Source organism: Salvelinus fontinalis, chromosome 3, assembly GCF_029448725.1.
Source record: "Salvelinus fontinalis isolate EN_2023a chromosome 3, ASM2944872v1, whole genome shotgun sequence".
NCBI classification, from domain to species: Eukaryota; Metazoa; Chordata; class Actinopteri; order Salmoniformes; family Salmonidae; genus Salvelinus; species Salvelinus fontinalis.
Window position 1 is genome coordinate 16,555,132 of NC_074667.1, and position 26,409 is coordinate 16,581,540.

At 42.9% G+C, this 26,409-nt stretch overlaps 2 protein-coding genes across 2 annotated transcripts in view; one reads left to right on the forward strand and one right to left on the reverse strand.

Moving 5' to 3' along the window:
- Positions 1–12,356, reverse strand: part of LOC129840032 (matrilin-4-like) — a 46,093-nt gene extending 33,737 nt beyond the window's left edge. Inside the window, exons 1-5 of the mRNA XM_055907848.1 lie at positions 12,231–12,356; positions 11,811–11,986; positions 11,175–11,565; positions 9,349–9,471; positions 8,470–8,592 (exon numbers count right to left, since the gene is read on the reverse strand). Of these exons, the coding sequence (XP_055763823.1) occupies positions 8,470–8,592; positions 9,349–9,471; positions 11,175–11,565; positions 11,811–11,986; positions 12,231–12,303 (886 nt within the window). The 5' untranslated portion in view covers positions 12,304–12,356. The remainder of the gene's footprint in view (positions 1–8,469; positions 8,593–9,348; positions 9,472–11,174; positions 11,566–11,810; positions 11,987–12,230) is intronic.
- Positions 12,357–17,104: 4,748 nt separating this feature from the next.
- LOC129840047 (recombining binding protein suppressor of hairless-like protein) overlaps positions 17,105–26,409 on the forward strand; it is a 36,729-nt gene continuing 27,424 nt past the window's right edge. Inside the window, exons 1-5 of the mRNA XM_055907849.1 lie at positions 17,105–17,329; positions 19,084–19,201; positions 23,307–23,441; positions 23,806–23,876; positions 23,983–24,098. Coding sequence (XP_055763824.1) covers positions 17,281–17,329; positions 19,084–19,201; positions 23,307–23,441; positions 23,806–23,876; positions 23,983–24,098 — 489 coding nt within the window. The 5' untranslated portion in view covers positions 17,105–17,280. The remainder of the gene's footprint in view (positions 17,330–19,083; positions 19,202–23,306; positions 23,442–23,805; positions 23,877–23,982; positions 24,099–26,409) is intronic.

Consider the following 26,409-nt stretch of genomic DNA (forward strand, 5'->3'; position numbering starts at 1 on the left):
AACTTTAGTTACCGCAGTAATGGTACTATGCTTGGCTCTAAAACTGACTGGAATTGAGAACTTATAAAGAAAGTATTTCAACTGTCAGTTCACCAGGTTGTCCAAAACCTTTTCCAGTGCAGACAGTTTGATATGGGACGATAGTTATCCAACTGGGACGGATCTCCACCCTTATGTAAAAGTGCGTTCCAGACCTTTGGAATCGTATTTATCAACAATGAAAGATGTTAATATATGAGTGAGAGGGGTAGCAATTTTTGAAAATAAGGGTTAAATTCCAGCTACTTAATATCAATAGATCTGAGTGCCTTTACAACTTCTGAAAACTCAATCTCGGTATAATGAAATGGATGAACCACAGTTTCATTCACAGCCTCATTCGAGATGTTAGGATGGAGTTCATTATAAAATAAATGCCCAGCCTTAGCAAAATGCTCATAAAAAATGTCAAGCAGTTGATTCTTGTCTATCACTTAATGGTTTTCCATAATTTTGTTGGGTTATTGTTTACCTTGGTAGATTCGTAATAGAAGTTAGATTAGCATTTCCGTATTAACAAGGTGCACTTGTTTCTCAGTGCCCTGAGTAACTGCCACTCAGCCTGGGAGTTACCCCTTTTGGCTTTAGCCCATTTGTGTATTTTGTTTTTGGATCAAATCAGATAATTCCTCTGTAAACCAGGGATTGTCTCTACCTCTTACCCAGTACTTTTTGAGAGGGGTATGTTTATCACAGATACTAGAAAACATGGAATGAAAATAGGAGAATGCCTCCTCTGTCTGGCAAAAACAGCAATCCTATCCCAGTTGCATGTGTAAAGTTCATGCAGGAATGCCTGCTTACAGAACTGCTTAAAATGTTGTTTGACTATGTACCGAGGGGACACTTTAGGGATTTTAGTGTCTCTAATGCAAGCAACTGCACAATAATCGCTTAAATCATTAGGGAAAATACCAACGGCCAAGTAATTATGTGGATTGTTATTTAGAATAACATCAATAAGTGTTGACTTGGAGATGTATTTTGGATTGGGTCTTGTGACTGCATTTATCAATTGAGTAAAATTCAATGTTTTGCACAGTCCTCTTGTGGTCTTGGAGTTTGGAGATAACCAGTCCCAGTTTAAATCGCCCATGAGAACCATTTCATTTCCCCCCAACCACACTGTAGTTTAGCCAGAGAATCCAGGGATTCTTCTTTTGCAGATGGAGGTCTATAACATCCTATTAACCTGTCTGGGAACGGTCCTGTCATGTTTTGTCATTGATTATCATGTCTTGTCCCTGTGCTTCCCTTCTATTCGTTTCCCTCTGCTGGTCTTATTTGGTTCTTTCCCTCTTTCTATCCCTCTCTCTCCCCCTCCCTCTCTCCCTCTCTCGCTCTCTCTCTATCGTTCCGTTCCTGCTCCCAGCTGTTCCTCATTCTCCTAACTACCTCATTTACTCTTTCACACCTGTCCCCTATTTTGCCCTCTGATTAGAGTCCCTATTTCTCCCTCTGTTTTCCGCTTCTGTCCTTGTCGGATCCTTGTTTGATGTTTGCTGTTCTGTGTCCTTGTTCCGCCCTGTCGTGTTTTTGCCTTCTTCAGATGCTGCGTGTGAGCAGGTGTCTATGTCAGCTACGGCCTGTGCCTTCCCGAAGCGACCTGCAGTCTGTGGTCGCGTCTCCAGTCGTTCCTCTCTACTGACGAGAGGATTTCAGTTTTCCTGTTTTGTATTTACCTAAGATATATCCAGGAGTATCGTTTTTGTTTAAGACTGGAATAAAGACTCTGTTTCTGTTAAGTCGCTTTTGGGTCCTCATTCACCAGCATAACAGAAGGATCCGACCAGCAATGGACCCAGCGACTACGGATTCTCGCAACACTGCCATCGAGATCCAGGGAGCAATGCTCGGCAGACACGAGCAGGAATTGTCTGCTGCTCGTCATGCCGTTGAGACCCTGGCCGCTCAGGTCTCCAACCTCTCAGGACAGTTTCAGAGTCTTCGTCTCGTGCCACCTGCTACTTCCTGGTCTTCCGAGTCTCCGGAACCTAGGGTTAATAACCCACCATGTTACTCTGGGCAACCCACTGAGTGCCGCTCCTTTCTCACCCAGTGTGATATTGTGTTTTCTCTCCAGCCCAACACATACTCAAGAGAGAGAGCTCAGATCGCCTACGTCATATCACTCCTTACTGGTCGGGCTCGGGAGTGGGGCACAGCTATCTGGGAGGCAAGGGCTGAGTGTACTAACGATTATCAGAACTTTAAAGAGGAGATGATACGGGTTTTTGATCGTTCAGTTTTTGGGAAGGAGGCTTCCAGGGCCCTGGCTTCCCTATGTCAAGGTGATCGATCCATAACGGATTACTCTATAGAGTTTCGCACTCTTGCTGCCTCCAGTGACTGGAACGAGCCGGCGTTGCTCGCTCGTTTTCTGGAGGGACTCCACGCTGAGGTTAAAGATGAGATTCTCTCCCGGGAGGTTCCTTCCAGCGTGGATTCTTTGATTGCACTCGCCATCCGCATAGAACGACGGGTAGATCTTCGTCACCGAGCTCGTGGAGGAGAGCTCGCGTTAACGGTGTTCCCCCTCTCCGCATCTCAACCATCTCCTCCCACCGGCTCAGAGACTGAGCCCATGCAGCTAGGAGGTATTCGCATCTCGACTAAGGAGAGGGAACGGAGAATCACCAACCGCCTTTGCCTCTATTGCGGTTCTGCTGGACATTTTGTTATTTCATGTCCAGTAAAAGCCAGAGCTCATCAGTAAGCGGAGGGCTACTGGTGAGCGCTACTACTCAGGTCTCTCCATCAAGATCCTGTACTACCTTGTTGGTCCATCTACGCTGGTCTGGTTCGGCTGCTTCCTGCAGTGCCTTGATAGACTCTGGGGCTGAGGGTTGTTTTATGGACGAAGCATGGGCTCGGAAGCATGACATTCCTCTCAGACAGTTAGGGAAGCCCACGCCCATGTTCGCCTTAGATGGTAGTCTTCTCCCCAGTATCAGATGTGAGACACTACCTTTAACCCTCACTGTATCTGGTAACCACAGTGAGACCATTTCCTTTTTGATTTTTCGTTCACCTTTTACACCTGTTGTTTTGGGTCATCCCTGGCTAGTATGTCATAATCCTTCTATTAATTGGTCTAGTAATTCTATCCTATCCTGGAACGTTTCTTGTCATGTGAAGTGTTTAATGTCTGCTATCCCTCCTGTTTCTTCTGTCCCCTCTTCTCAGGAGGAACCTGGTGATTTGACAGGAGTGCCGGAGGAATATCATGATCTGCGCACGGTCTTCAGTCGGTCCAGAGCCAACTCCCTTCCTCCTCACCGGTCGTATGATTGTTGTATTGATCTCCTTCCGGGTACCACTCCCCCTCGGGGTAGACTATACTCTCTGTCGGCTCCCGAACGTAAGGCTCTCGAGGATTATCTGTCTGTTTCTCTCGACGCCGGTACCGTGGTGCCTTCTTCCTCTCCCGCCGGAGCGGGGTTTTTTTTTGTTAAGAAGAAGGACGGTACTCTGCGCCCCTGCGTGGATTATCGAGGGCTGAATGACATAACGGTTAAGAATCGTTATCCGCTTCCCCTTATGTCGTCAGCCTTCGAGATTCTGCAGGGAGCCAGGTTCTTTACTAAGTTGGACCTTCGTAACGCTTACCATCTCGTGCGCATCAGAGAGGGGGACGAGTGGAAAACGGCGTTTAACACTCCGTTAGGTCATTTTGAATACCGGGTTCTGCCGTTCGGTCTCGCTAATGCTCCAGCTGTCTTTCAGGTATTAGTTAATGATGTACTGAGAGACATGCTGAACATCTTTGTTTTCGTTTACCTTGACGATATCCTGATTTTTTCACCGTCACTCGAGATTCATGTTCAGCACGTTCGACGTGTACTCCAGCGCCTTTTAGAGAATTGTCTCTACGTGAAGGCTGAGAAGTGCGTCTTTCATGTCTCCTCTGTCACTTTTCTCGGTTCTGTTATTTCCGCTGAAGGCATTCAGATGGATCCCGCTAAGGTCCAGGCTGTCAGCGATTGGCCCGTTCCTAAGTCACGTGTCGAGTTGCAGCGCTTTCTCGGTTTCGCTAATTTCTATCGGCGTTTCATTCGTAATTTTGGTCAAGTGGCTGCTCCTCTCACAGCTCTGACTTCTGTCAAGACGTGTTTTAAGTGGTCCGGTTCCGCCCAGGGAGCTTTTGATCTCCTCAAGAAGCGTTTTACATCCGCTCCTATCCTTGTTACTCCTGACGTCACTAAACAATTTATTGTCGAGGTTGACGCTTCAGAGGTGGGCGTGGGAGCCATTCTGTCCCAGCGCTTCCATTCTGACGATAAGGTCCATCCTTGCGCTTATTTTTCTCATCGCCTGTCGTCATCGGAACGCAACTATGATGTGGGTAACCGCGAACTGCTCGCCATCCGCTTAGCCCTAGGCGAATGGCGACAGTGGTTGGAGGGGGGGACCGTCCCTTTTGTCGTTTGGACTGACCATAAGAACCTTGAGTACATCCGTTCTGCCAAACGACTTAATGCACGTCAAGCTCGTTGGGCGTTGTTTTTCGCTCGTTTCGAGTTCGTGATTTCTTATCGCCCGGGAAATAGGAACACCAAGCCTGATGCCTTATCCCGTCTCTTTGGTTCTTCTGTGGCTTCTACCGACCCCGAGGGGATTCTCCCTGAGGGGCGTGTTGTCGGGTTGACTGTCTGGGGAATTGAGAGACAGGTAAAGCAAGCGCTCACTCACACTGCGTCGCCGCGCGCTTGTCCTAGTAACCTTCTGTTCGTTCCTGTCTCTACTCGTCTGGCTGTTCTTCAGTGGGCTCACTCTGCCAAGTTAGCTGGCCACCCCGGCGTTCGGGGTACGCTTGCTTCTATTCGCCAGCGGTTTTGGTGGCCTACTCAGGAGCGTGACACGCGCCGTTTCGTGGCTGCTTGTTCGGACTGCGCGCAGACTAAGTCAGGTAACTCTCCTCCTGCCGGTCGTCTCAGACCGCTTCCCATTCCTTCTCGACCATGGTCTCACATCGCCTTAGACTTTATTACCGGTCTGCCTTCGTCTGCGGGGAAGACTGTGATTCTTACGGTTGTCGATAGGTTCTCTAAGGCGGCACATTTCATTCCCCTCGCTAAGCTTCCTTCCGCTAAGGAGACGGCACAAATCATCATTGAGAATGTGTTTAGAATTCATGGCCTCCCGTTAGACGCCGTTTCAGACAGAGGTCCGCAATTCACGTCACAGTTTTGGAGGGAGTTCTGTCGTTTGATTGGTGCTTCCGTCAGTCTCTCTTCCGGGTTTCATCCCCAGTCTAACGGTCAAGCAGAAAGGGCCAATCAGACGATTGGTCGCATATTACGCAGCCTTTCTTTTCGTAACCCTGCGTCTTGGGCAGAACAGCTCCCCTAGGCAGAATACGCTCACAACTCGCTTCCTTCGTCTGCTACCGGGCTATCTCCGTTTCAGAGTAGTCTTGGGTACCAGCCTCCTCTGTTCTCGTCCCAGCTCGCCGAGTCCAGCGTTCCCTCCGCTCAGGTTTTTGTCCAACGTTGTGAGCGCACCTGGAGGAGGGTCAGGTCTGCACTTTGCCGTTACAGGGCGCAGACTGTGAGAGCCGCCAATAAACGGAGGATTAAGAGTCCTAGGTATTGTCGCGGTCAGAGAGTGTGGCTTTCCACTCGTAACCTTCCCCTTACGACAGCTTCTCGCAAGTTGACTCCGCGGTTCATTGGTCCGTTCCGTGTCTCTCAGGTCGTCAATCCTGTCGCTGTGCGACTGCTTCTTCCGCGACATCTTCGTCGCGTCCACCCTGTCTTCCATGTCTCCTGTGTCAAGCCTTTTCTTCGCGCCCCCGTTCGTCTTCCCTCCCCCCCCCCCGTCCTTGTCGAGGGCGCACCTATTTACAGGGTACGGAAGATCATGGACATGCGTTCTCGGGGACGTGGTCACCAGTACTTAGTGGATTGGGAGGGTTACGGTCCTGAGGAGAGGAGTTGGGTTCCATCTCGGGACGTGCTGGACCGTTCGTTGATTGATGATTTCCTCCGTTGCCGCCAGGGTTCCTCCTCGAGTGCGCCAGGAGGCGCTCGGTGAGTGGGGGGGTACTGTCATGTTTTGTCATTGATTATCATGTCTTGTCCCTGTGCTTCCCTTCTATTCGTTTCCCTCTGCTGGTCTTATTTGGTTCTTTCCCTCTTTCTATCCCTCTCTCTCCCCCTCCCTCTCTCCCTCTCTCGCTCTCTCTCTCTATCGTTCCGTTCCTGCTCCCAGCTGTTCCTCATTCTCCTAACTACCTCATTTACTCTTTCACACCTGTCCCCTATTTTGCCCTCTGATTAGAGTCCCTATTTCTCCCTCTGTTTTCCGCTTCTGTCCTTGTCGGATCCTTGTTTGATGTTTGCTGTTCTGTGTCCTTGTTCCGCCCTGTCGTGTTTTTGCCTTCTTCAGATGCTGCGTGTGAGCAGGTGTCTATGTCAGCTACGGCCTGTGCCTTCCCGAAGCGACCTGCAGTCTGTGGTCACGTCTCCAGTCGTTCCTCTCTACTGACGAGAGGATTTCAGATTTCCTGTTTTGTATTTACCTAAGATACATCCAGGAGTATCGTTTTTGTTTAAGACTGGAATAAAGACTCTGTTTCTGTTAAGTCGCTTTTGGGTCCTCATTCACCAGCATAACAGGTACCCCGTTCCGCTAGCGGAACCCCTCGCGGAACCCCTCGCCAACAGTCAATGAAATTGCAGGGCGCAAAATTCAAACAACAGAAATCTCATAATTGAAATTTCTCAAACATACAAGTATTAGACACCATTTTAAAGATAAACTTCTCGTTAACCTGTTTGGGATAGGTGGCAGCATTTTCACGTTCGGATGAAAAGCGTGCCCAGAGTCCTGCTACTCTGGCCCAGAATCTAATATATGCAAAGTATTAGTAGATTTGGATAGAAAACACTCTGAAGTTTCTAAACCTGTTTGAATGATGTCTGTGAGTATAACAGAACTCATATGGCAGGCGAAAACCTGAGAAAAATCCAACCAGGAAGTGGGAAATCTGAGGTTTGTAGGTTTTCAACTCTTTTCCTATCGAATATACAGTGTCTATGGGGTCATATTGAACTTCCTAAGGCTTCCACTAGATGTCAACAGTCTTTAGAACCTTGTTTGATGCTTCTACTGTGAGGAGGGGGGAATGGGAGCTGAATGAGTCAGGGGTCTGGCAGAATAGCATGAGTTGGTCATGCGCGACCTGCGTTCCATTGCCATTCTAAAGACAAAGGAATTCTCCGGTTGGAACATTACTGAAGATTTATGTTAAAAACATCCTAAAGATTGATTCTATACATTGTTTGACATGTTTCTACGGACTGTAACGGAACTTTTTGACTTTTCGTCTGGAGCTAGTGATCACGCGTCATGAATTTGGATTTGTGAACTCAAGGTGCGAACAAGGAGGTATTTGGACATAAATGTTGGACTTTATCAAACTAAACAAACATTTATTGTCGAACTGGGATTCCTGGGAGTGCATTCTGATGAAGATCATCAAAGGTAAGTGAATATTTATAATGCTATTTCTGACTTCTGTTGACTCCGCAACATGGCGGGTATATGTTTGGCTTGTTTTGGTCTCTGAGCGCCGTACTCAGATTATTGCATCGTTTGCTTTTTCCGTAAAGCTTTTTTGAAATCTGACAAAGAGGTTGCATTAAGGAGATGTATATCTATAATTCTGTGCATAATACTTGTATCTTTTATCAAAGTTTATTATGAATATTTCTGTAAATTGATGTGGCTCTCTGCAAATTCACAGGATGTTTTGGAGGCAAAGCCAAATGTAAACTGAGGTTTTTGGATATAAATATGAACTTGATCGGACAAAACATACATGTATTGTGTAACATGTTGTCCCGGGATTGTCATCTGATGAAGGTTAGTGATTCATTTTTATATCTATTTCTGCTTTTTGTGACTCCTCTCTGGTTGGAAAATGTATGTATGCTTTCTGTGACTAGGTGCTGACCTAACATAATGATATGTTGTGCTTTCGCCGAAAAGCCTTTTTGAAATCGGACACTGTGGTTGGATTAAATCTAAGTTCACAGCTTTTTTTCTCAGCAAGGTGCATTTTTGAATTGCAACACAGAAAAGCTGTAGCCAGGAACATTGCCTTATAGTTCTCTAGAGCCTGAGCTGAATCAAGACATCTAACTTTCAGTCCTCACTAGGTTGTAAACACATAAATTGCATCCTACAGTACCCAGTGAAAGCTGATGAAATGTCTGTAATAATTTCTCTGAGTGCTTAAGTGTGTGTGTGAGAGAGAGCGTGTGCATACGTGTGCATGTGTGTGTGGGCGGGGGCCAGCCTGTGTGTGTATGCATGTGTGTATGTATATTTTGGTCTATATATCTCTATCGGGATGGGAGGATTATGCTAACCATGTTGCTTTTAGTGCATTGTATTGTTTGGCCTGCCGATGGCTTCACTAACTTGTGCAGGTCTTCTTGTCGTCGTTAAGGGTGTAGCCAGTGTTGCAGCCGCAGGTGAAGGCTCCAGGGGAGGGGATACAGATCTGCTCACAGTCATGCTTCCACTCAGCACACGGGTCTATGGCTGTATCATACAAAGAGACAAAAATCACTGTTGCTGTTAAGTCAGTAACTGCTGAATCTTAACTTGATCTATCCTACATGCTCACAATTTCTGACTAATTTCCCATTGATATATACAAGAACCAGACCCAGTTACAGCTTACCTAGTTACATGCACTTGACTGACATATATACTGAGTATACAAAATGTTAAGAACACCTGGTCTTTCCATGACATAGACTGACCAGGTGAAAGCTATGATCCCTTATTGATGTCACTTGTTAAATCCACTTCAAACATTGTAGCTGAAGGGGAGGAGACAGGTTGAAGAAGGATTTTAAGTCTTGAGACAATTGAGACAAGGATTGGGTATGTGTGCCATTCAAAGGGTGAACGGGCAAGACAACATATTTAAGTGCCATTGAACAGGGTATGGTAGTAGGTGCCAGGCGCACTTGCTTGTGTCAAGAACTGCAATGCTGGTGGGTTGCTCAACAGTTTCCCGTGTGTATGAAGAATGGTCCACCACCCAAAGGACATCCAGCCAACTTGACTCAACTGTGGGAAGCATTGGAGTCAACATGGGCCAGAATCCCTGTGGAACGCTTTTGACACCTTGTAGAGTCCATGCCCCCAAAAATGTAGGCTGTTCTGAGGGCAAAAGTGTGTGTGTGGGAGGAGTGCAACTCAATATTAGATATATTCAGTGTATAGTTCATTAATAATAATACAAAATGATTAAGTTGGCTCATTTCTAGCCCCATTGACAGCCTATACCTTTACAGGTCTTGCCATCCTCGTTGAGAGTGTACCCTGGCAGACACAGGCAGTGGAAAGAACCAGGGGAGTTCTCACAAAGGTGCTCACAGCCATGGTCAGACTCCAGGCACAGATCCATCCCTGGAACCCCAGCAGACAAGCAACAATTCAACCTTTAATCACTCTCATACTATTGGCATTAGGAAATATAAGGATTTCCTCATACTGTTTTGAAAGACTGTCAAGTTCCCAAAAGCTAGTGATGCTCTTGTGAGAATTAGATGCTTGATATTGTGCTGCCAAGGATGCAACTAATAGCGAGAGCTAAAAATCCCACAGAGCTTTATTCTGACTTGAGTATATTTTTTATTTAATTTATTTAACCTTAACTGACTTACCTAGTTAAATAAAGAACAAGTTCTTATTGACAATGACGGTCTACCCCAGCCAAACCCTAACAACGCTGGGTCAATTGTGCGCCGCCCTATGGGACTCCCAATCACGGCCAGTTGTGATACAGCCTGGATTCGAACCAGGGTCTGTAGTGACGCCTCTAGCATTGAGATGCAATGCCTTAGACTGCTGTGCCACTCGGGAACATTTTACAAGCTTTGAAAGTCTCAAGTATGAATACAAACCTTTGTGGACACTGGCGATCTTGACACACTTCAGCAACAGTAAAGTGGGATTTGTAAAGTGGGATACTACGGTTGGAACAATAACATTGATTTATCATGGCAACTGAGTAATGTTGATAATTGCTTATATTGCACACATCGCTGAACATACACAGTACCAGTCAAAAGTTCAAGGGTTTCTTTTATTTTTACTATTTTCTACATTGTAGAATAATAGTGAAGACATCAAAACAATACATGGAATCATGCAGTAATATAATTTTTCTTTAACAAATCAAAATATATTTTATATTTCAGATTCTTCAAAGTAGCCACCCTTTGCGACAGCATTGCACACTCTTGGCATTCTCTCAACCAGCTTCATGAGGTAGTCACCTGGAAGGCATTTCAATTAACAGGTGTGCCTTGTTAAAAGTACATTTAATGCGTTTGAGCCAATCAGTTGTGTTGTGACAAGGTAGGGGTGGTATACAGAATATGTATACAGAATGTCTTTGTGAGATGCAGATTTGTGAGATGCAGATTAGGTGAACGGATGATCTCCGCATATGTGGTTCCCACCATGAAGCATGGAGGAGAAGGTGTGATGGTGTGGGTGTGCTTGGCTGGTGACACTGTCAGTGATTTCTTTAGAATTCAAGGCACACTTAACCAGCATGGCTACGACAGCATTCTACAGCGATACGCCATCCCATCTGGTTTGGACTTAGTGGGACTATCATTTGTTTTTCAACAGGACAATGATCCAACACCCCTCCAGGCTGTGTAAGGGCTATTTGACCAAGACGGAGAGTGATGGAGTGCTGCATCAGAAGACCTGGCCTCCACAATCACCCGAGCTCAACCCCATTTAGATGGTTTGGGATGAGTTGGACTGTTGAGTGAAGGAAAAGCAGCCAACAAGTGCTCAGCATGTGGGAGAGCCTTCAAGACTGTTGGAAAAGCATTCCTCATGAAGCTGGTTGAGAGAATGCCAAGAGTGTGCAAAGCTGTCATCAAGGTAAAGGGTGGCTGCTTTGAAGAATCTAAAATATATTTTGATTTGTTGAACACTTTATTGGTTACTACATTATTTCATAGTTTTGATTTCCTCACTATTTTTCTACAATGTAGAAAATAGTAAAAATAAAGAAAAACCCTTGAATGAGTAGGTGTGTCCAAACTTTCGACAATAATTCGATAATATCGCTTGTCGACCCAACCCACCGCAGAGCTTGTCCTGGAACTGCAGGCCAAACTGGTAGATCAGGTCAAAAGACTCCACCAGGAAGACATGGTCCTCGATGGGCGGCGACGCCATAGCACGCAGCGAGGTCATATCCGCCCGGGCGACGCCCACCGCATAGATCTCTATTCCCTTGTCACGAGCCTCGGCTGCTACCTCCGCCACGCGGTCCTGGGGCCGCCCGTCCGTTACGATGACGGCCACATTGGGCACCTTGGGTCGGTCGCCCTCGGCTGCCGTGAAGGCATGGTTCATGACGTACTTGATGGCCAGGCCCGTCATGGTGCCCTGCGCCAGGGGGAGGATCTCATTGATGCCTTTCACCATGCCCTGCAGCTTGCCGTGGGTCTTGAGAGAGAATTCGTTCTGGACCTAGAGTCATAGAAACATGCAAAGCATCAGTCACCTCTTCGTATGCAGGGTTTGCATGTCTAGCTATCTCTATTTAGGTGCAACTGAGTCTTCACCAGTGGCATTTAGCCTTTACAAGAACTACAACTGGAAAGGGAAGCTAAGCTAAGAATTCATCAAGAATGATCTTCCCTTTCCAAGCGTAGTTCTTCACTAATGTGTATAAACAAAAGGATAAATTGTGAAGTTGATAAGAGGTTGTGGACCTGGCTGGAGTACTGCACCACGCCCACTCGGGTGGAATTCGCCTCCATGTCCAGCGTGTGGATGATGTCAATCATGAACTTGCGCATGGTCTCAAACTCGTGGGGCCGCACACTTCGAGAGCTGTCAATAATGAACATGAGGTCCACTGGGCCGGACTTGCACTTCTGCTCCGGTCCTGGTTTAGGCAATGTGAGAATGTGTGAAGCCAGAGTAGGAAATCATGAATATCACATTAGCTACGACATAAGCAGACACTTAAATAGTAGTTTTGTATTAATTTCATTAACTTCCTTGCAAAGCCAGTTCTCATTTTGATGTATTCTTGGAATAAAATATAAAATGCAAGAAGCAATTGAATGTGGGCTGAACTGCAATCCATTTATGGCATTTTTATTACTTCACAGTTGGACTTGGCTAACCTGCTTTAGGCCTAGCCACAGCCATGGTGGCCAAGGCTAGCAGGACAGACACACAGATACACAGCTGTCTCATGTTCAGGGTGTTGGTCTGGGAGCCGGACCTCTCGGGGCTGAGTTTAGGCAGGCTTCACACTGCACCGCAACGAGAGAACACAGAACAAAACAGGTAATCTAGAGTACTTTACCACCAGCACATTCCTGCGATAAAAACCTTGACACCAATCAGATGGCGGAGGTACAGAGGAGTAATTCCTATCCTGATAGACGGCTGCACACATGACTAATCTGCAAAATGCATGCTGTCAATTCAAAACAGGCATTATAAAAGAAACTTCTCTTCTTCAGTCCTGAGAGAGGTGTCCAGGTGAAATTTATCGTTATCGCTCAGATAATTGTACCTTGAATAGTAGTCATTCATTGGCCTCATTTTGGTCAATTTGTGAAGGCCCAATGGGAACAACTTCCTCAGAGAGCATAGACAGACATCATATCAAAGACAACTGTGCCATGTGCTTTGCCGACTTGGCAGTTAAGTTTGAGTGAAGGAAACATTAAACCAATGCCAATTGACATGAGCCGGCAAGCTCTCTGATATGAAAATGGATGTCAAAGCCAACAGACTAATTTCATAGATAGCAAGAGAGCGATTGAAAGAAAATAGGGATACAGCAGAATAAAGTGAGATGGAAAGTAATCATGTTTTCAGGTAATCAGACAAGACAAAAAGACGCTAGACAAGGTGGGATCTTTTTGTGTCGGTAAAATGAATTATGCAAGAAATGTTGGTGGAAACGCTTTTATGCACAAATATTGATATAACCATCATATTGAGTAAACTTGGGAGTCATTTGATGATATGTTGTGTGGTCCTCCCACTACGACTCGTCGAGAAAGCATGCAGTTTATTTGGCTACAGATGAGGATATTTGCACGAAATGTAGAATGTTTACACGAAAATCTGTCACCAATTGGATGGAAACCTAGCTAGACAGTCGTGAAGAGGACCCGACAGAGTACGACAAAGCCTATTCCCCCTCAGGAGACTGAAAATATTTGGCATGGGTACTCAGATCCTCAAAATGTTCTTCAGCTGCACCATCGAGAGCATCCTGACTGGTTGCATCACTGTCTGGTATGGCAACTGCTCAGCCTCCGACCACAAGGCTCTACAGAGGGTAGTGCATAGGGCCCAGTACATCATTAGGGCCAAGCATCCTGCCATCCTGGATCTCTATACCAGGCAGTGTCAGAGGAAGGCCCTAAAAATTGTCAGTGACTCCAGCCAACCTAGTCATAGACTGTTCTCTCTGCTACCGCATGGCAAGCGGTACCGGAGCGACAAGTCTAAAATTGCTTTTCTTTCAAAAACAAGAACATTTCTAAGTGACCCCAAACTTTTGAACGGTAGTGTACATATTACCTTGACGAACCCCCTGTAAATAGCCTCTCTTCTGTTATCTTACTGATGCTCTTTAATTATTTGTTATTTTTCAGATTTTTACTTAACCGCATTGTTGGTTTAGTAAGCATTTCACTGTATGGTCTACACCTGTATTCAGCGCATGTGACAAATACAATTTTATTTTATTTAGTTAGAGCAAATTAAGGGGTAGACAGACAGAGGTTTATTAAGACAGACACAAAGATGGAGAGATCAGGAGCCCGATCAGGAGCCCGCTAAGAGCCCATATCCAGCTGAGAGATACCCTTATGCATTGTGGTCTTGATCAGTATCCTCTGAGACCCAGTGCAAAACTCTAGAAGTGTGTTTCAGTAGCCTCCTTCTGTAACTGCATGTGTGCAGGTACAAAGATGTGTCAGTGTGCCCCACTACTACCTAACTAACACAGCAGTGCCCATACTAACAGGCCCCCTATTCTCACAGGTCACACCACAACAAATACACTATAATTATGCATTAAGAAAAACATTCAGTGCACTTTACATTTCCCCTTTAATCCACTGCACTGAATGGACTGATTCAGTGTCTATATGGGTGGTGGAATTCTACATTATGTAATGGTATGAGTTGTGAATTGCATACAGTATAATATGTAATTGGATGTTAAATACTGGAGCAGTAATCAAGCAATTATAGCACAATTGACAAAAGAAAAAGAAGACCTAGCCTACTATGATGAATGAAAATATGAATGCAACATGCAACAATTTCAAAGATTTTACTGAGTTACAGTTCATATGAAGTAATCAATGAATTGAAATTAATTAATTAGGCCCGAATCTATGGATGACTGGGACTACAGATATGCATCTGTTGGTCATAGATACCTTTAAAAAAAATACCTCACAATGGGCTTCAGGATTTCATCACGGTATTTATGTGAGTTCAAATTGCTATCGAAAAAATGCAATTGTGTGTGTTGTCCGTAGCTTATGCCTATCCGTACCATAACCCCACCACCACCATTGGGCACTCTGGTTCACAACGTTGACATCAGCAAACCGCTCGCCCACACGACGCCATGTACATGGTCTGCAGTTATGATGCCGGTTGCATGTACTGCCAAACTCTGTAAAATGACGGTGGAGGCAGTTTATGGTAGAGAAATTAACATTATCTGGCAACAGCTCTGGTGGACATTCCTGCAGTCAGCATGTGAATTGCAAGCTCCCTCAACTTGAGACATCTGTGGCATTGTGTTGTGTGACAAAACTGCAGATTATAGATGGGCCTTTTATTGTTCCCAGCACAAGGTGCACCTGTGTAATGATCATGCTGTTTATTCAGCTTCTTGATATGCCACACCTGTCAGGTGGATGGATTATCTTGGAAAAAGAGAAATACTCACTAACAGGGATGTAAACATATTTGTGTACAACATTTGAGAGAAATAACCTTTTGAGCGTATAGAAAATGTTAAGTTTATATTTTTGTTCAGTGTAGGTATGAAAATGAACAGATTGAACTCTGCATACGATTCTTCATCACATGGGAGTAGGTAAAGTAGTATGGAAGAAGATATGTACAGTTGAAGTCGGAAGTTTACATACACCTCAGCCAAATACGTTTAAATTCAGTTTTTCACAATTCCTCACATTTAATCCTCGTACAAATTCCCTGTCTTAGGACAGTTAGGATCACCACTTTATTTTAAGAATGTGAAATGTCAGAATAATAGTAGAGAGTGATTTATTTCAGCTTTTATTTCTTTCATCACATTCCCAGTGGGTCAGAAGTTTACATACACTCAATTAGTATTTGGTAGCATTTCCTTTAAATTGTTTAACTTGGGTTAAACGTTTTGGCTAGCCTTCCACAAGCTTCATATAATAAGTTGGGTGAATTTTGGCACATTCCTCCTGACAGAGCTGATGTAACTGAGTCAGGTTTTGTAGGCCTCCTTGCTCGCACACGCTTTTTCAGTTCTGCCCACAAATTTTCTACAGGATTTCCTGCAAACATAACGATGGTCATTTTGGCCAAACAGTTCTATTTTTGTTTTACCAGACAAGAGGACATGTCTCCAAAAAGTAGGATCTTTGTCCCCATGTGCAGTTGCAAACAGTGGTCTGGCTTTTTTATGGCGGTTTTGGAGCAGTGACTTCTTCCTTGCTGAGCGGCCTTTCAGGTTATGTCGATATAGGACTCGTTTTACTGTGGACATAGATACTTTTGTACCTGTTTCCTCGCATCTTCACAAGGTCCTTTGGTGTTGTTCTGGGATTGATTTGGACTTTTCACACCAAAGTACGTTCATCTCTAGGAGACAAAAAGCGTCTCCTTCCTGAGCGGTATGACGGCTGCGTGGTCCCATGGTGTTTATACTTGCGTACTATTGTTTGTACAGATGAACGTGGTACCTTCAGGTGCTTGGAAATTGTTCCCAAGGATGAACCAGACTTGTGGAGTTTTTTTTTCTGAGGTCTTGGCTGATTTCTTTTGATTTTCCCATGATGTCAAGCAAAGAGGCACTGAGTTTGAAGGTAAGCCTTGAAATGCATCCACAGGTACACCTCCAATTGACTCAAATTATGTCTATTAGCCTATCAGAAGCTTCTAAAGCCATGACATCGTTTTCTGGACTTTTCCAAGCTGTTTAAAGGCACAGTCAACTTAGTGTATGTAAACTTCTGACCCACTGGGATTGTGATACAGTGAATTATAAGTGAAATAATCTGTCTGTAAACAATTGTTGGAAAAATTACTTGTGTCATGCACAAAGTAGATGTCCTAACCGACTTGCCAAAACTATAGTTTGTTAACAAAACATTTGTGGAGTGATTGTAAAGCGAGTTTGAATGACTCCAACCTAAGTGTATGTAAACTTCAGACTTCAACTGTACATTCTTTCTGCAGCTTTCTACAGCTCTTCTGTGAAACTTTTCAAAAACCATGTGGCATATGGTAAATAAATAACAGGCTTAGATGTCAGTGCTCACCCTTGGGGAGCAATGCCACTAATGCAACTTCCATACTTCCTTTACACCGGCCCCCATATGCCCTGAGTTCACAATAAACTATCAGTTCTACTGTGTGGGTTGTGGCTCCCTGGAAGTCCATATTACTTTTATTCTGGTTTCCTACTTGATATAAAACACAGGTGTCTTATTCTCTGCCATTTATTTTCAGAGACACACCACTCAATTCTTAATGCAATTAAAAGCTACTGCATAGCTGTTAGACAAGCACTCACTGTCTGGTTGGACGTCACTCTTGTCTTTGGGCAATCTCTTGCTATCTCCTGCATTGTTTGCGGAAGCAAGAGGGGTGTGAGAACCCTGTACCTGAGAAACAGGTGACTATCTCTCAATACAAACAAACGGAGACACACACACACTGCCACTGGAATAAGAGATCCGGAATGGAGAAAGGGGTGGGGGTAACAGTAATACACTAACATTAGCGCTAACACACAGTATCCATATTAGTGTGTCACAGTAAATTCACAGGCAGAGCTGTATTGAATGGAGCGGAGTGGCTTCTCCGAGGAAGTAAAGCACAGTAGCAGCAGAACCCCTGTTGTTGGGACATGCATGGTGTAGCTACAAAAGGACTTCCTCTTTTCAGGTTTAGCACTGCTACCAGACCATGCAGAGCCTCATCAGGGAGGCAGAAACTGGGGAAGAGAGGCGAGAAGGTAAGTGAACCAGCTCCAGAATAAGCCACATAGAAGGAGGAATGGATAAGCCAGATGTGTTGCCTAAAAAAATTAATAAATGAAGGTCATTGTTTGCGTTTTCCCTGTAATCATCAAGATCAGGATTTGTGAAGACTGAGCTATCCCTAGATCTGTTCCTAAGAGCAACGTCTACCTGGGGCTAGGGGAGATGAGAGGGGGGAAATAAGGAGGGGGATATGGAGGAAGAGGGGCTAGGGGAGACGAGAGGGGGGAAATAAGGAGGGGAATATGGAGGAAGAGAGTAGGCATGCTGCGAGTTAGCTGTAGGCCTACATTTCTCTATGGGATATGTTTATGCTCTACATAAAAAATCTGCTTGACCCGAAGGATCTCCAAGGGGTAAGTCCTGACAGTTAAAGCATTCTTCACAGTTTGAGTTTGACAGGGGGCTCAGGCACAAGGGGGAGGCTGATAGAAAGCAAAGGAGGTCGTGAGGGGTAGAGGGGAGAGAGAGGTGGGAGAGGAATGGGGAGAGAGGGAGGGAGAGACCGGGAAATGAGGGGTAGAGGGGAGAGAGAGGCGGGAGAGGAATGGGGAGAGAGGGAGGGAGAGACCGGGAAAGTGAGCGACACATTCGGAATGAGTGAAGAGAGCAGTTATGTGGCTGGTAGTGAGTTGAGTGACAGCTTGAGCCCATATTCAGATGAAGACACAGCAGCTTCTTGTTCTTGCTCGATTGGAAGCAGATGTGGACTTTGCTACTGTTAGCAGTTTCTCCTGCCTCCTAACCTCCTCACCTCCAGGCAGCCACTGTGCACCAAGCAAATACAGCCAGTCAGCACCCTCCACATACTCTCACTCTACAGTACACAATGTTGAGTTGGTTACCAGATGGTAAAGAAGGCATTCTTTGAGATGTGGGTTTGTTGTATATTATCCTGTTTGATGATAGTTTTGAAATATTGCATTCTACTAAATAATATAGTGTAAGCCAAGTGTTGTTTAAGGTATATGTTTCAATTTAATAATAGCATTTCATCAAATTATGTTGGCAAATACAGATTTTTCTAATTCCATACCATCCCCAGGAACTCTCCAAAAGACAACCATCTAGTCCAGCACAAACAGATATAGGCTACCAGCAACTACTGCTACTATTTCTACTACTATAAAACAATATAAGTTGTATTAATAGTAAATCAAATTTTATTCATATCAATTAAGTTTGACTTTCATAATACACTCTTAGAAAAAAGGGTTCCAAAGGGGTTCTTCGGCTGTCTCCATAGGAGAACCCTTTTGGGTTCCAAGTAGAACTACTTTGCGTTCCAAGTAGAACCGTCTGTGAAAAGGGTTCTACCTGGAACCAAAAAGGGTTCTTCAAATGTGTTGGGGACAGCCAAAGAACCACCTTAGGTTCTAGATAGCACCTTGTTTTCTAAGAGTGTATGGCTCTGTATAAATTAGCTACACCTCAGGTCAGACTGCATTTTGGCAACTCTTATTACTACCTTAAGGTGGCAAAATCAGAAACAACATCAGAACACCTAATAAAAAATCCCACAGCAGCACTAATGAAGGATCAGACAGGCATTTCCTCACTGGGTCATGTTGCCTGGTTAACCAAACTATTTATTAGCCTATAGACGAGTAGCAAAACAAAACACGTGTTTGTTGTCTTATTTTAAATATACACTGACCTATAGAGACGGAGTCAGACTCAGCGAATACTGACAAATGACACAAACGCACTCTCTCCTTTACATTTTCAGCATCATTGCAGATAACGGATTCCTTGGACACCGCCCACACGTACCAACCCTGGGATTCGCTAACTCACCTGGCGACGGTGCTGGGTAGGACAGAACCTCGCCTGTCGGAATGGAACAGGTACTGCGGTAAATGCGATTTCCACACACACGAAACTCCCGCTGTGACTCACAAAATGTCAGTGCAAAAGCAGTGGTATCCAAGCCTCTCCAAAGTCACCAAGCTGGGAAAAAATTAGATTTCCTCTGCAAAAAGTGAATGGAAAGATCGTCCTTTTATGTTGTGCGGTTGTTACGCCTTGTCTCAACAATTATTTTGTCATGGAATGAAGGAGCGGAGGCTCGTGCAGGTATTAAAAACCAGGGAATGAGAGTTGAAGTGTAGACCCCACCCACCTTTGAAATAGGAACAGCTGGGGACGCATGCCATGGCTGGGATGCTCTTGTGCCTTTTGTACAGTGTAGAATAGGCTACAAATAATTTGAGCTTATTACGTTAGTAAATATAAATCGAGTACATTTAGCCAGTGTTGGAAAAAGTACCAAATTGTCATAAAGATACGTCAATAGAAAATTGCCTAAGTAAAAGTGAAATTAACCCAGTAAAATACTACTTGAGTAAAAGTATAAAAGTATTTGATTTAAAATATACTTAAGTATCAAAAGTAAATGTAATTGATCAAATGTACTGTACTAACAAAAGTAAAAGTATAAATAAGTACTTTAAGGTGTCAGGGAAAATGTATGGAGTAAAAAGTATATTATTTTCTTTAGGAATGTAGTGAAGTAAAAGTAGTCAAAAATAAAAAATTGTAAAGTAAAGGACAGATACCAAACAAAACTACTTAAGTAGTACTTGAAAGTATTTTTTCTTAAGTACTTTACACCACTGCATTTAGCATTAATAAAATGTGCAGCATTTATGGCATTTCTAAAGTTGTAATAATAGGCTACTGGCCAATGTGGCCAATGGCCAATGTTAAAACTGTATCAACAACTTAACAATAACAACAATAAAAGTAATTTAGCATAGATTTGGCTTAGTTTGTGTAACTACTGGAGTGTATTTATCCTTATGTGGCCATGGTGTGAAATACCAGTACGTCTGTGCTCCTGACACTGTGGAGAATGTCACATTTTAAACTCATGACACAGTGAAGCCAGGGTCAAATAAGAGCCCCAGTCACCTCTTATAGGGGTTATCCGCTGTTGAAACAATAACAAAGCATACCCCCACTGTTTCGGTAAAAAGCTGAGGGATGAGGCTGGAGAAAAGTAACCACTCTCAAATTCATATATGGATGCCAAGACTGACCATCCATGATATCAAAAGTATAATTTTCACCATGTTTTGAGGCTATACGGTGTTTACATTTACTTTTATTTTGGATTCTGATTACCGAATGACAGTTATGTATAGGTTTTATAGGTTATATTTATTCAAGAATCAATGGGTACAAATGATTAATGAATGTCATTAAATGGATATCGCAACTGCAGATTGGCCCTTTAAAGTCTTTACAAGGGGAACATGACAGTGAATATTTAGTGTGTCAATTCTATGAGACATTTTAACATCATGTTAAATGTCTATAGAAACATCATTCTATGTCTATAGAAACTGAGGCCAGCATATAAAACTGAACATATTCCTCTGGTACATAAAGTCAGTGGGAAAACTTGGGTGTTTTTATTGTATTGTTATGATGTGTTTGGCTTATGGGTTTGCCAGTGATTGACAGTTGTTGTCCAGTGTGTTCATGTCCCAATTGTATTATACTGATCTGCTATCTAAGCAGATCACTGTTTTCTCACAGTGTCTTTGGTTGTCTAGTTTGACCTCTGGGAATTTATGAGGAACTCTATTCCGTAGGTCGTCTGCACAATAACCACAGCAAGAGTGTGTCAGTACCAATTATGGGTCCTCCATCTTCACAACAGTATCCTTGGTTTATTTTCCCTCTTATCTGTCTATGTCCACCCTACCACTCGTATCAGATACACCAAATTATAATTATTTTCAACACACCAAATTATAAGGGCACACTCTATGGCCCTAGCCCTGTGGTTAATAAGACATTAGCTCTCTCTCTCTCTCTCTCTCTCTCTCTCTCTCTCTCTCTCTCTCTCTCTCTCTCTCTCTCTCTCTCTCTCTCTCTCTCTCTCTCTCTCTCTCTCTCTCTCTCTCTCTCGTTATTCCTTAGAATATTTTTATTTATTTTATTGTTTATTTAACCCTTCTTTTACTAGGTAAATTGACTGAGAACACATTCTCATTCACAGCAACGACCTGGGGAATAGTTACAGAAGAGAGGAGGGGGAATGAATGAGCCAATTGGAAGCTGGTGATGATTATTGGAAAGAGAATTCTCAAATCTTTGTTCAGAGAGCTGTGCAGTGCTATTTAGTTAGTCTTTGTTCTGATGGCACCATGTTGTTAATTAAGGAAGAACATTTCGGAAATTTTGTAAAAACAAGTGTTTTCTATCTCGTCACCTTATGGGTGAAGGAAGATTTAATGTGTCTTTCATAAGAACAGAATATATTGCAGATGATTTCTATTCTGGTTAGGGCCAGTTTGCGCTGTTCTGTGAACGGAGTAGTACACAGCGTTGTACGAGATTTTCAGTTTCTTGCCAATTTCTCGCATGGAAATAGCCATCATTTCTCAACACAAGAATAGACTGATGAGTTTCAGAACAAAGAACCCACAAATGCTGACGCTCCAGATACTCAACTAGTCTAAAGAAGGACAGTTTTATTGCTTCTTTAATCAGTACAACAGTTTTCAGCTGTGTTAACATAATTACAAAAGGGGTTTCTAATGATCAATTAGCCTTTTAAAATGATAAACTTGGATTAGCTAACACAACGTGCCATTGGAACACAGGAGTGATGGTTGCTAATAATGGACCTCTGTATGCCTATGTAGATATTCCAGTAAAAATCTGCCGTTTCCAGCTACAATAGTCATTTACACCATTAACAATGTCTACACTGTATTTCTGATCAACTTGATGTTATTTTAATGGACAAAAAATAGCTTTTCTTTCTTAAACAAGGACATTTCTAAGTGACCCCAAACTTTTGAACGGTACTGTACATATTACCTCAATTACCTCGACTAACCGATGCCCCCGCACATTGACTCTGTACCGGTACCCCTGTATATATCCTTGCTATTGATATTTTACTGCTGCTCTTTAATTATTTGTTACTGTTATTTTTTATTTTTTATTAACACTTATTTTTTCGTAACTGCATTTTTGGTTAAGGGCTTGTAAGTAAGCATTTCACTGTTGTATTCGGCGTATGTGACAAATAAAATGTTATTTGATTTGATCACTCCATGGACTGTGTAGTGAAAGGAATGCAATTATGTCTGTTAGCAAGAGGATCAAATGTGAGTGTGTGTGTGTGTGTGTGCGCACCTGCGTGCGTGAAAGAGAGAGAGTAAGAGAAAGTGAGAGCTTTTACTGTATCCCGTAGTCTAGTAGAGAAGAGGTTCCCTTCCACTGCATTGTTCAGGAATTAAAACATCCACTTTCTCTCTTCTACCCGTATGCACACCTAACATCATAGTGGAAACTATCTTCAGCATTTTGTTGTATACATTGTAACCTTCTCTCTTTGCCAGGTACCTGTATTACTCCTTTGGAGTGCTTAATAGCATAGTGAGTTCAGAATATCTCGGAGTGAAGGCATGTCAATTAAAGGGATAGTGCAACATTTAGCCTATTAAGGCTTTTTTCTACTTACCCAGAGTCAGCATGCTATCTGTTCTGGTAGACTTCCAGTCATTGCGCTAATGCTAGTTAGCAATGACTTGCGAAACTACCTTCAACTTCCTTCAAACTGCACACAGGTACATAAAAATGGTACCCATGAGTTCATCTGACTCTGGGTGAGTAGAAAAGGGGAATGATTGCCAAAATGTCGCACTATCCCTTTAAACCCACACTTCCCGTCAATGGCAATCAAGAAAGCAATAATACTTTTTTATAATGGTAGGCTAATTTGTTCTTTTACTTTAATATGTTCACCTAAATCAATTATGGGATTGTATAGCTGTTGAAATGATCGGGAAATTATGGCAAAATTTTGAATTCTGAGTAGTACTCTACATTTTAAGAAATGTCAACCATTTTCGTAACGTCACTCTTCTAAAAGAGGAAGAACAATGGAGAGTTTGTCTCTTTTTAATTGATTTTCTATTCATTCAGCAGATTGGACCAAAGTTTTTCTCCACTGCCCAGAGTGACCAGGGAGTCAATGAGACAGTATCTGCAGTTTCCCCCTGACCAATCTGTGCGAATCCTCCATGCAAAGGTCGCCCAGAAATCATACGGCAACGAGAAACGGTAAGTCGACAAGGCCCAATAGACTTAACATGGTCATGTCATCATGACACATGTGTAGTGGAGTTAAGAATGTAACGTAACCTCACTCCACAGCTAGCTTGAAATGTCGCCAATGGAGCTATCCACACGTTATTCACACGTTGAAAAGCGGGTGGTCACATGTGTTTTACGAGGTAGAGGACCCTTGTTCAAGCTCAGTCAGAGGAATGTTCAGGGAGGCAGCGCTATAGGCTAAGCTAGCAAACTGATGTCGGTGATACATGCAGGGAGTTTATTGGGTTAGATTGTCGGCAAACTAGCCTTAGCCAGATTGCAGTTGCTTTTTGTATGGTATGAAGGAACATTGTGTGTCTACATACAATAGGTTCTTCTGCCCTCCTCCTTGTGTTTACATCAGTGGCTCAGGATGGAAACTGAAACAAGACCTTTTGAATGGTGAGCCCGAGGATACGTTCCCCTACACATTTGGCATTTATTTATCCAGTAAGCAATTAAAGTACTGTACTACATGATCTGATTTAAGCTCTGTAATCCTACCCAGCCAGTGGTGCAGGGGACTCCTGCTACAGACTCTATGGTTATATGGGCCTGGACAGCTCCTGTGTTGCCCAGGCAGACACCTCCAAACTAGCCTTCGAGGACCAGCCTGATGCCAGGGTGAGAGGGGGAATCAAAATCAAAATATATCAAGGTGAAAAGGGTCTCCCGTTTTATGACAAACACATGGCCTCCTGTGTTTCCAGCCCAACCTCAAGACTGACCCCTATACAGGGCTGGGGAGTAACTGATTACATGTAATCTGATTACAAAAAACCTGTAACTGTAATCGGTATATATTTTGACTTGTTTAAAACGTTTTTTGGTCACTACATGATTCCATATGTGTTATTTCATCGTTTTGAAGTCTTCACTATTATTCTACAATGTAGAAAATAGTATAGATAAATAAAAAACTTGAATGAGTAGGTGTTTACAAACTTTTGACTGGTACTGGTGTGTATATACAGTTGAAGTCTGAAGTTACATAGACTTAGGTCGGAGTCATTAAAACTCGTTTTTCAACCACTCCACAAATGTCTTGTTAACAAACTATAGTTTTGGCAAGTCGGTTAGGACATCTACTTTGTGCATGACACAAATAATTTTTCCAACAATTGTATACAGACAGATTATTTCACTTATAACTCACTGTTTCACAATCCCAGTGGGTCAGAAGTTTACTTACACTAAGTTGACTGTGCATTTTAACCTCTACTTCCTCACAAACCCGGGTCCGGGAGCACCCCCATCAGTAAAAAAAGCTGACTAGCATAGGCTAGCATAGCGTCACAAGTAAATAGTAGCATCTAAATATCATTAAATCACAAGTCCAAGACACCAGATGAAAGATACACATCTTGTGAATCCAGCCATCATTTCTGATTTTTAAAATGTTTTACAGGGAAGACACAATATGTAAATCTATTAGCTAACCACGTTAGCAAAAGACACCACTTTTTTTACTCCACCCTTTTCTTACTGCATCAGTAGCTATCCCAAATTCGACAAAATAAAGATATAAATAGCCACTAACCAAGAAACACTTTCATCAGATGACAGTCTGATAACATATGCTATACAATAAATATGTTTTGTTAGAAAAATGTGCATATTTCAGGTATAAATCATAGTTTACCATTGCAGCCACCATCACAACTCTCACCAAAGCAACTAGAATAACTACAGAGACCATCGTGTATTAGCTAATTACTCATCATAAATCATTTCGTAAAAATACACAGCGTACAGCAAATGAAAGACACAGATCTTGTGAATCCAGCCAATATTTCAGATTTTCTAAGTGTTTTACAGCGAAAACACAATATAGCGTTATATTAGCTTACCACAATAGCAAACATCACAATAGCATTGATTCAAAACAAAAATAGCGATAACGTATAAACCACCAAAATATATAAATTTTTTCACTAACCTTCTCAGAATTCTTCAGATGACTGTCCTATAACATCATATTACACAATGCATATAGAGTTTGTTCGAAAATGTGCATATTTAGCGCCACAAATCGTGGTTATACAATGAGAAAAGTAGCAAAGCTGCCCAGAAAATGACAGGAGAAATCTTTGGAGAGGCACCTATTCTAATCAGTAACTATTCCAAAACTTGACTAAAAAATACAGGTTGGACAGCAATTGAAAGACAAATTAGTTCTTAATGCAATCGCTGGGTTACATTTTTAAAATTAACGTTACTTCAAAATACAGCGTGCGATAAAGCGAGGCTGCACTGAAATTAATGGCGGTTTATGCATTTGACATTTTTCAACAGAACAACGAATTATCAGCATATATAGTTCTTACTTTTTGATGAACTCTCATCAGAATCTTGGGAAATGTGTCCTTTGTCCAAAAGAATCGTTGCTAGGTTGTATAACGTCCTCTTCAACGTTGCAATTAGCAGTAAACATTAGCATGTGAGAGAGAGATACCCAACCCCCTAGAACGCCAGGAAATGAAATACCCGAAAATCGCAATATACTGACATAAACTGATATAATTCGGTTTAAAATAACAAGATTATGATGTCTTTAAAGCCTATATCGAATAAAAACACAGCCGGAAATGTCTAAGATTTATAACCGATGGTTCTAGTACAATATGCCAAGGTCCTCAGTGCGTCAGAGCGAAGAGGGAAAAGAACAGACACGTCTTTGCCAAGTGATTTATAACCTTTGAGATCTACGTAGAGACTCCATTTCAAGTCTCCCTATTCGCTAACATCCAGGGGAAGGCGTATGTAGTGCATGTCAACCAATAGAAGACAGGCAGATTTATACACAGGTCTCAGAGCAGCTTGCAAAATTTGGCATTCTCACATACACATAGGAAAAGTCCAGTTCTGTTTCACTCACAGATATAATTCAAACGGTTTTAGAAACTAGAGAGTGTTTTCTATCCAATAGTAATAA